General features: G+C 35.9%; 2 protein-coding genes across 2 annotated transcripts; one reads left to right on the top strand and one right to left on the bottom strand.

Annotated features, from left to right (window-relative positions):
• Positions 1 to 3,752: 3,752 nt before the first annotated feature.
• On the bottom strand, positions 3,753 to 4,941 carry LOC107431392 (calcium-binding allergen Bet v 3). Its single transcript, XM_016042281.4, has one exon. It carries the CDS (start codon positions 4,618 to 4,620, stop codon positions 3,976 to 3,978), a length of 645 nt encoding a protein of 214 aa, XP_015897767.1. The 5' UTR covers positions 4,621 to 4,941; the 3' UTR covers positions 3,753 to 3,975.
• A 3,111-nt stretch (positions 4,942 to 8,052) lies between these two features.
• On the top strand, positions 8,053 to 9,878 carry LOC107431391 (uncharacterized). The gene is made up of 2 exons (XM_016042279.4): positions 8,053 to 8,328; positions 8,819 to 9,878. The coding sequence occupies exon 2, from the start codon at positions 8,868 to 8,870 to the stop codon at positions 9,618 to 9,620; it is 753 nt and encodes a 250-aa protein (XP_015897765.3). The 5' UTR covers positions 8,053 to 8,328; positions 8,819 to 8,867; the 3' UTR covers positions 9,621 to 9,878.
• Positions 9,879 to 10,824: the final 946 nt, after the last annotated feature.

The following is a 10,824-nucleotide window of genomic DNA, read 5'->3' as shown; positions in this document are numbered from 1 at the left end:
TTTGGTTTGCCATGTGTTTTATGACATGATTAAGTAATTGATTGGCCTTGAATTATATTACTAATCAAGTACAAGTCAAAAACGAAAGAAGGTGCCATCCATGAACATTTTTAATTTCTCTAGTGTTAGACAGAATAATAACATTATTAATGAATTTTTTTTCTATGGAGAGCATGTTGTGGTGTAATTTCATGTGCTAGGCAGCTGAAGAAGAAAACATGATTTGTGGAAGATAGATGATGCTGTTGTAAGTCGGGAAAAAAAGATGTGATTCGCATGGTGGTATTGCAATAATGCAAACGTATTTGGTCCGAGATGGACTGGATTGATGAATTTTTGGTTGTGGTTTTTGCTTCTTAATGTGATTTGTTGGGGTGGACGCACAACAAATAACTCTTAGTTATCATCCTTCCAACTTGAAAGGTTTGTGTATATTAGTTAGGCGCAGGCCATTTGGAAGAGGAGAATGTACGTCTTCATGATGAGATAATGAAATCCCGATGCTCTTTTATTAGACTGCATTGCAAGTAAGCTTCTAGATTTTATTGAGATTTCAGATGGTGCACGTACACGACCAATTAATAGAAGCTCACAAAAGCATTTTTTTTTTTTTTTTTTTTTGTGCTGAGATAAGGAGGTTTATAAAACCAAAAGAACCCAAAGTACACAACTGAGCACAAAGAGAGGGCTACTCGCCATTCTCCTCCTGGGTAGCGAAGTCAAAAAAACTTTTAGGGAGGGAAGATGTAGAAACGACACCATTGATACTGTTTTTAATACACCAACTACTAATAAAATGGGCTAAAATATTTTCCTCCCGTGGAATCCAAAAGAAATGAACTTCCTGGAAATCTTTCTTTAAGTGCAAAATCTCCAAAAAGTAACTTGCAGCAGTCCAATGACCAATTTGTAAGTCCGGATTGTTGAGGTGAGAGATAATGTTTCTTGCATCTGATTCACACCATATCTGGTTCCAACCTTCGTCTTTAGCTAGCACCAAGCCTTGCAACACCCCAAAAGCTTCAGCGACCTCTCGAATGTCTGAAGGGCATCTGACGGCCTTAATTCTTAAGATTTTGCCCTGCCGGTCTCTTGCCACTATCCCTATCAGATTGGATCCGTCCCTAATGGCGGCGTCCGTGTTAATTCTGATGCATTGTATGGGTGGTTTGCTTCTTGCTGGCCTGCATTGTAACAGACTGTGAATTCCTAGACAGCATGTGGCTGCCTGTCAGGTTTCATGAAATCTAATTTGCAGCCTGCGCATGGCATCATCCAAGGAGAAGGACTTGTTTTTACATAAGGTGTTGTTCCTTATGTGCCACAACTGATCTAGAATAAGAGTAGAATATAGGAAGAACGTCTCATGGTCGTCTGCATGAACAGGCAGCACTGAGGAGGGATTGGTTAGAATCAATAATTTATGATCTAGCGGTTGATCTTCAAAAGAGTCCCATTTTATGCTCCAAGGAGAGGCAAACCATAAAGCCTTTGCGACCTGACAGTGGAAAAATAGATGACTATCTGATTCTCTGCACCCACAACCATGCACGCACATTTGATTTTCAATCGACATATTTCTGTCTAAAAGATTGGAGGCAGTGGGCAGACCCTTGTTGGCCAATTTCCATAAGAAAAATTTTGCTCTTTCATGGATTTTAGAGGTCCATAAATGTTTCCACCAAGGCGATATTGAATAATTTTTCCAAACTTCCATGTGCAAAGTTGACTTGAATGAGAAGCAACCGTTCGAGTTTCCACTCCATATAAGTTTATCGTCCAAACTTTGGTTGGTACAAGGAATTTTGCAGATATTTGTAACTGTAATGCAATCAAATAAACGTTGTAGCTTAGAAACATTCCAGGTCCCATCCAGGTGTTTAAGCGAGTTGACCATTTGAATGTCACGATTGCCTTCACGGGAGAGAGGAATCGGCTTAAAAGCTGGGTTGTTTGGGACCCAAGGGTCCTCCCAGATATTGATGTCCGTCCGTTTTCCTACTCGATAGCACAAACCATTTATTGGAAGTTTCCTGGCAGTCAAAATGCCATTCCAACTCCAAGAGATGCCTTTCTTTTTCTTGCATCGCAAGAAAGTACTGCCTGCGTAGTATTTCCCTTTTAAAGCCTTGACCCAAACTCTATTGGCATGAGTTACCAAATTCCATCCAAGTTTGCTAAGGAGGGCTTGATTCATATCTTTGAGTCTCCTGATGCCGAGACCGCCGGTTGCTTTGGGTCTGCAGATGCGGGACCAAGAAATAGGAATAAAGGTCTTCCCAATGTTGTGGTTTTGCCAAAGGAAAGTATTCGCCAACTTTTCAATATCACGACACCAATTGGAAGGGAGATTGTTTGCAGACATAGCGTAGATGGGGATGTTGGTAGCGACAGACTGCACCAGTGTGTATTTGCCAGCTTGAGATAATAGTTTTGCCTTCCAACCTTAAAGCTTAGCTTCAACCTTCTGTTTGAGATCCTCATAGGCCTTGGAGTGGTTTTGAGCCGAAAATAAGGGGTTGCCTAAGTATTTGGAATCCTTGGACAACTCATTAATGCCGAATAATTTCTTTATAGTTGCCTTTGTTTTTCCAGCTACACTTTTGGAGAAAAAACACCTAGACTTGGCAAGATTCATTCTTTGGCCTGTCCACTTGCAGTAAGTAGTGATACAGTCAAACAAATTCTTAACCTCACCCGGGTTTGCTCTGCAGAACAAAAGCTCACAAAAGTTGATACCACAAGATGAAAAGAAAAGTATAAAGCTAATGTGGATGGGGCTACATCCACTAATTCTTAGTTAGTTGTGGGTACTGATTATTTATTGTTAGGAATGACAAAAGGTAATGAAGTTATAGTGTTGTTGTCAAAACCGGTGAGGTAATGACTATTTCCTCTTACCACGGAGTTGTTGGCAATCAAGTTTGGTTTTGATTTATGTGCTAAAGTTGGAGTTGAAGGAGGATTCATCGAAAGTGAATTTATTTTTTAGTAATTTTAGTTGCGTGCTTTTTTATGATTGAGAAACAGAGAAAGTAGCTCATTAGTTAGCTAAAAATATCGTTCAGATTGATTATATAGAAATTTGAATAGAGGAATGATCTGAGTGGCTCCAAGGCTATGTTTTCCTTTAATATTAAACCTAAGTTTGTTTATTTCAAAAAAGTTTAATACGACTTGATGTTACTCTTTTTTTATTTTTTGTGTGTGTGTGAAAGTAACTAATTCTTTGCTATATATACAACATGGTTGACAAAATAATACATATTTTGACAAGAACCAAAGAGACAATGCCTCAAACAACGATATTATCATGAATTCAAGCTTTAGGGCATTCATTGATTGGAAAAATGCATAATATTGGTGAAATTAAATTCGAAAGTGATGGAAGTGAGGAATATTTAGTACTTACAGTCGTCGGTGGAATTTGATATAATTACAGTTATGCATTTTGAAAACAAAAGCAGTTAATCCTATGAAGAATATTTTTTTAGTTTATATTTTTGAGTTGTAGGTTAATATAAAGCAGAAAAACCCCGCTCACGAGATTAACAAATCCCCATTAATTTTGCGCACTTAACATAACACACCCAATTTAGTAGGACGGCCTTTTTATCTACTTAGTTATTTGTTTTATATTGCCATTTACATTTCTCTTTCCTCCATATATTATAATCTATGATTTTTGTGCGTTCAATAATTGTTTTAAAGTAGTAGGTACAAGCAAATTAATACAAAAATTGAAGCACATAGAAATGAAAATGGTGGTAATTAATACCACAGAGGGACATATACATATAAAAATAAAAACAAACTAACAGAAGAAAAGTAAACAAGGTGGAGGTCAGTGGATGAAAGGGAAAACCAACAATGGAACATGAGCAAATTCCATTTGCCAATGTATACTTGCCTAGAATAATATTCTCAAATTCTAACATCCAAATAAAAAAAGAAGAAAAAAAAGAGAGAATGAAATCAAGCGCTCCGAACCAGGACACTCCGCATCATGTCCTTGAACTCAAAGAAATCAACACGTCCATCCTGGTTCCGATCCACGGATGTTATCATCTTCTCCACTCTGTCAATCTCATTACCCTCCGCAAATCCAAGCTTTCCCAACACCACTTGCAATTCATGTGCCGATATGTATCCATCTCCATCTTCGTCGAATACCTTGAACGCCTCCGTCAGGTCCGAATCCTCCTGTGACATCTCCTCCTCTTCCTCCTCCTGATCGGCCTCCTCTTCTTCTTGCTCCACGTCCATGTCGCCTCCGAAGTAGGTGTCGTTCAACGACTGGTGTAAGGCCTTGAAGTCCTCGAACATTAGTCCCTCATTTCCGGGTCTTACAAAGGAGTTAATGGTGGACTCCAGCTCCGCCATATCCACATCCAATCCCAGCAGGTTCAACGCTTGCCCCAGCTCCTGCCCTGTGATGGTGCCGTCTCTGTTCTTGTCGAATAGATCGAATATGCGACGCAGACGAAGCGTGTTCAGGCTCGGACACCTCAGACTGAACGACGACGACGACAACTTCTTGCTCAAGCTGCGCTTGCATGATTTTGAAGAAGCGCTTGTGCTGCTGCTTGTACCCCAAGATGCGGATGCTGCTGCTTCCATGACCTGGCGGCCTCTGAGTTACAACAAGAATCAATATATAACAGTAACGATCGATTATCAGTTCAAGTTGCCCAATGCCCTGTTGCCCAATTACAGAGCAATGGGATTTTGGGACAACTTAATTTTGATCTAATCAGACAAAAAAAATAATAATTAAATCTTTTTTTTCTTTTATATATCAATTCTTTTGGTGAAGAATAAGAAGAAGAACAAGAGGAACCAGAGGTGATCCTCTTTAGATGAAAACAGAGACCGAAAATATATGGAAGATGGGGTGTTTTTTTTTTGGTGAATATGGAAGATGGGGTGTTAGTGTGTATATATATAATAATAATAATAAGTTTATATAAATTATTTGCGTTTGGGCGAGTGGCTCTGCTACTTTGAATTCTATATTATATGGGATGGTGCGCGTTTGGCGGATTAGTTTGATCCATTAAGACCCTTTCTTCTTTTATCAAAGCACCATAAATTAGATTTTGTCAAAACATGAATAATTAATCGCCAAACAACCACCACATACAGTTATTGACTTTGAATTTGTGAAACAAAGCTAATAGCTACATCGAGAATAAATACACCAAACCAATTCAATGGTCTATGGTCTTTGTTTTTTGTGTGTTTGGAATTGTTCTCTCTCTTCCATTTACTTTTTTTTCTTTCTTTCTTTTTTTTTCTATTTTTTTCTCTCTTTCTCTTTTTTCCATATTATTTTTATTTTTTTCGTGAGAAAATTGCATATATTATGAGTGGTAGGTAGGAGATTCTTTATAGTTGAAAATTTAACTTTATGCATGAGTTAGAGTTTCGATTAAAGTCTTTAGAATGTTTTCAGATCGATCCAAACAAAGAGAAAAATGTCCATACAAATTTATAAACACCTTCTAAAGAAAAGGGTGATTTACAGTAATGTATTACTTAATCTGTATACCCTTTTTTATGTGTAATAAAAAAAGTATTGTAAAAAAATAAAAATAGCAAATACATATATGCAAATGGGTGTTAACAAGGACTAGCTAGGTGGCTTTTATCATCACATAATGCTAACAAGAACGCAACAAAATTAAATATTTATATATGCATAAACCGTATATGACTCGACCCGCAATATTCATGTTTGTTATATTAAAAAAATTATATAAGATTCCTTGATCTAGATGTTTCTTCCATGGTTGAGTTTCATATGTTAAGACTACTAATTATATAAGACACCAAGTGCTATTATTATTTTTTTGTTGGTGAGTAATAAGACACCAATTGTTGAAAGTATACAACTTACAGTTTTCTAAAAAGGACAAAAGATTCGATTTTTTCCTTTTTTTTTGGTAATTGATAAAAGATTCGATTTGATTGTTGTTGGGAAGGTATCTTTCTTTTTTTTTTTTTTTTCCTTTTTTGCCTTTTTACTATTAGCCCGAAAAAAAAAAAAAAAAAAAACTTAATTAAACACGCTAAAAACTGGAATAGCAAATTAGCAAGTGGTGGGCCACTTTTTCTGAATTTACTTTTGTTTTTTTCAAAATGACATACTAACTATATCTTACTAAATAAACCCTGGAGATGAATTAATATATAAGTTCATTATGTATTGCACCCTTTTTTTTTTTTCTTAATTCAGCAAAAATAAATTAAAAGCTATCCGTAATAAACTACGACTTTGACAATATATGGAAAAAAAAAAGGTAAAAAAAAAAAAATCAATCACAACAGATAACTTAAACAATATATATTTCTATAAAACTCTACAACATGCACAAAATTTTAGATTATAAATTAGCTAAATGTAAAGGGTTTCAGGTATTTAATTAAACCATCGACTAATTCTTGTTTCCACTTGATTTTTCATATATTGGGATCATGTGATCAAGCTAAGTAAGAATATGTTAAAATATGGTCAATTAATTGTATTTATACCACATATTCAATGTTCATATTGATCAAAACATGACATGATGAAGCTAAATTTTATATTGTCGTTTCTTGAATTCATCTTATCCATCTTTCATTTTATTATTTAATCTAAAAAGCTAATATTGACACATTATATCATGAAATTAAAGCATAACTATTATTTAAATGATGACTATACAAAAATATTTGTATATACGGTTAAATCCTAAGAAATCCGCATGGAGATTGGGAACTGTTGTAGTTTAACAAATGATTAAATTTTTTTTTTTAATTTGGAAATTATTAAATCAGTGGGGACTCTCCCATTACAATTGGGAACTCAAATAAATGACAGTCGAATTTTCTTTGGAAGCCACACCAAAACAAATTAATTATGAAAAATGAGGAACTACATATCCTTAGTTGATCTCTCGGGAAAAAAAAAAATTGCCCATATTGGTTTCTTTCTTCTTCTGTGTTTTTTTTTTTTTTTTTTTTTTTTTTTTTTTGGGACGGTGCTCATATTGTTATTGAACAATTAATATTCTTCTTTTGGAATGATATGCCTGCACTTTGGCTCGGAATTTTGATTCAGCAATTGGAATTATAGCATTTATTGATATAAAATAATACATGTTTTTATAGTGACAATGAAAACAGTACATTATGTGCTTTTTGTTTTTTTATGGTCATGGCAAAGAATATTATATGCTTTTTTATTTGAATAAGTATGACATGTTTAGAAAATCACATGACAAATTATGAACCAAAGAGATTTAGCATAATAAGATTGGTTGGAGCAACTGCCAAACTATTACCACATGTTATCATGTTCCAGTCTAAAGTGGTGGGCGAAGTTAGTGGCTACATAGGCTACAACTAACACTTGGCCGAAAGCTACTGGGGGTTACTGACTATTCTACTGACTAGGAAGGAGGATCCTAGGATAACATAGAAACTGGAATAGGCATTTCCGTGAATTTATTTTTGTTTTATGTCTGGTTATTAGTTCTATTAAATTAAATTAAACTAAACTAAACTAAAGTGGACCTCTAAGACATGGAAGTCCGTGCCGTAATCACACTATGGATGTCGGACATATCACAGTGGGTCCCAAAGATGTTGTCAGATGGACGGCGGATTGTTGATTTATCGTGAGAGCATATAGAAAGTAAACTTGCGTCGTGGTCTTATTGGTTTGATCGTATGATCGAGGTTACAACAAAACAGACAACCGACATTTGCGAGTGTTTGGACACAAGATTTCCCATCCCATATTCTTATATACGCCTCTGTATTCTTGTACAATTGTGTTGGCATACTCCTCCATAAAATTTGTAAAACAATTCCAAAGAAAACGTGTTGCAACTTGCAACTTTGAATTTGCATGCCCCGTGATTTTTTTCATGAATTAAAAATACTAAAATAACCACAAAAAAAAAAAAAAAAGAGTAGACAACTAGCAAAATATGAGGGGGTGCTAATGCAATATTTCATATTTAACATAAATATATGGAATATTTATATATAGATATATATAAAGCGACAGTCTTCGGAGTGAGTTAAAAAAAAAAGAAAAAAAAAGATAGATGATGATGATGATGATGAGAGGGTGACATATCAAATGAGACTGATTAGATATGAGTAGATCAGTAGGTAAGAATCCCTAAAGACAGTACCTTTTTTCTGCCGAATCTTCTTCTGCAAAGTGAAGCCCCGCACGAGGCCTTCCTTTGTCCGTCTCTTGACGCCCCTCTTGCCTCCTTCTCCTCCGCCTGCTACTCTACTCGTGCAAATTTCCCAAGATTGCTCTCTCAGGTATTCTTCTATACCCCCATGCCTCTTCTTTTCCTTCAATTTAAGTAATTGCTGTTTTCCTATATATTGCAGTTTTTGCTGTTTCATTTTTACTTGATTTTGTCTTCGTTTCTATTCTTAATTTGCTAGGGTTTTATTAAATTTTTGTGCGCCGAAACTTGGGCTTTCTTTGTTTTCTTTCATTACATAGATTAATCCCAACTCGAATTCGTTCCAAAGGTTTCATCTTTTCATTGCATTTGTTTCAAACTAGAAATATTGTCCTCTATATCTCTGCAAGATCATTCAACAGAGAAGAAATTTTGTTTGTTTTCATTTGGGTGTTATTGGGTTCTTTTTTTTGTTCTTTTGACAAGGTTAACTCTTTTGCATTCCGGAATTGGGTTATTATATATATATATATATATATATATTGATTTAGTTGCGTTGAGCAGTAATCAATCACAAACTTTTGCTGTTTGAAACGTACTAATCCATTTCCCCTTTTCAGTTTCTGTTCATCTGCCTTTTTTCATTTGGATCTTACAAGTAAACAAAAAATGGGTTCTGGAGGCTGTACGGATCAGTTGAGCAGTTGCCAAAATATGCCTCCCAGTTCTTTTGAGAAAGTGGATGACCTTAGCGTTGTGGAAACTCGTAAGGGTGTTGATGATGAGGCACCAGATGTATTGGAGGCAGATGAGTCAAATTCCTTAGGGCCTATTACTCCTGATTCTGACAGAGAAAATGGAGATTTCCCCATAGACTACAAATCTCCACCCACAACAGTTAAGAAACTACCAAATGTAGATCATTTTGATGTTGCTACCAACAGAAATGAGGACAACCCATATGGTTGTGTTGATGATGGAAGTCCCCACACACCAAAGGATGGTGTCTTTGACCCGTTTGCCCCTGGTCCGGATGACCTTGCATTGGCTCCTCAATGTAGAAAATATCTCAAAGAGTCAAGGAACGTTGTTGTGCGCCGGCTTAATTTTGATTCCTATTCCCCAGTAGATGTTGTAGAAGAAAAGGCTAGTGGCATTGATGCATCGGCAGCAGGCATTTCGGATAGAGAAATATTTGAGGCTGTGTATGAAAATCTCTTGGATATTGTCTTAAAAAAGACTGAAGCTGTTCTTGCTGAAATTTCAGATTTGGATTGTGAATCCGATGACTGCAAAACGCCTCCATTGGCATCACGACTAGATGGTGTTGCTGAAACATGTCCTGGTGCTCCTATCAGGCCAACCGGGAAATCAAGGAATATTGATTTGGCGTTATGCAGAAAGCTTCAATTTTCACCTTGATGGACTCGTGTTGATGGACAGAACACCGGTAACTAATTTCTCATAAATGCATCATTTGCTTATTTGCGTTCTAACATTTTTGTCCCTAGATTATAGCCTCAGGTTCTGAGTGTTCAAAGGGTACAGCTCTCTCTGACCAAGATTATACTGTAGTCGTTACATTGTATAGTAATTAAAGCCTTTATTTGTATTTTAATGTTAGCAAGTACTCCTTTCTTTCCGGACTACATTAAAATTAAAAGAAAGCTGTTTCTTTCCTATCGAATTCTATTACTTTCTGATATTTGTCATTGTTTATAAAGCCATATGACCAAGCTCTTCTTGCTACAAGCATCATCAATTTATGGATAATTTTATCATCCTAGAGGTGTATGTGCTTGAACAATTGCTATTGCTTTGTGTCATTTTGTATATTTCGGATGAGAAAAACTATATTCAATAATGTTGTCTTCATGGTTTTCTGGTGAGATTTGGGAGCATGCCTCACACAGAAGCTACTTTATATGCTTAGCTAAGCATTTAGCAGTAGCAGGAGGTGCTTTGCTGTTTTAGACGATACACACGCTGGTTTTTGTCGATTTGCTTTTTCATTGTCCAAGAGAAGCAAATCAAGGCGCTGAGGAAACCTTGTCAGAAATTGGACAAATAAGGGATGGCTCTTTCTCATTTCTCATTCTATTTAACCTCATAATATGATGCTTCTATAAATGCTACGAAATTATCCCTTCAAAGTGGAAAACTTAATACAAATTGTCATTATAACTAAAAATTAACTACCACTGGGAGGTGCGTGTTTGCAGACAAGAAAACAAACTAATAAGTCTCCATTTTTCCCCAAGTATGTTGGCAGAAAACTTGACATGTGAGTAATGAATATGTGCAAATTGATCTGCTTCCGTTTCTATTTACCAGTTGGAGGAAATAAGAAAATCAAAATATCCCACTAAAAGTTATTCCAGTCGTCATTTGCTTTTACAAAGAAAAAGGTGGAAAATAGTTCCTTTACTGAAAGCGGGATGTAATAAGCTGATACTTCTTTTTCATGTCTTTTCCTTTGGGGATTGGAAACGCAAAGATGCTTTTGGTAGGAGTAGCACACAGATTTTTAAGCAACCCATACCTTTTCAAAAGCATATGTGCTTTACTTGCAATGGTTCAATTAAAAAGCACTTTCATTGGTAGGTGATTGGGGCCCTGTAGCTTA

Source organism: Ziziphus jujuba, chromosome 6, assembly GCF_031755915.1.
Source record: "Ziziphus jujuba cultivar Dongzao chromosome 6, ASM3175591v1".
In the NCBI taxonomy this organism is placed as follows: Eukaryota; Viridiplantae; Streptophyta; class Magnoliopsida; order Rosales; family Rhamnaceae; genus Ziziphus; species Ziziphus jujuba.
Note: the sequence above shows the minus strand (reverse complement) of the source record. Positions and strands in the feature narration are given on the sequence as shown.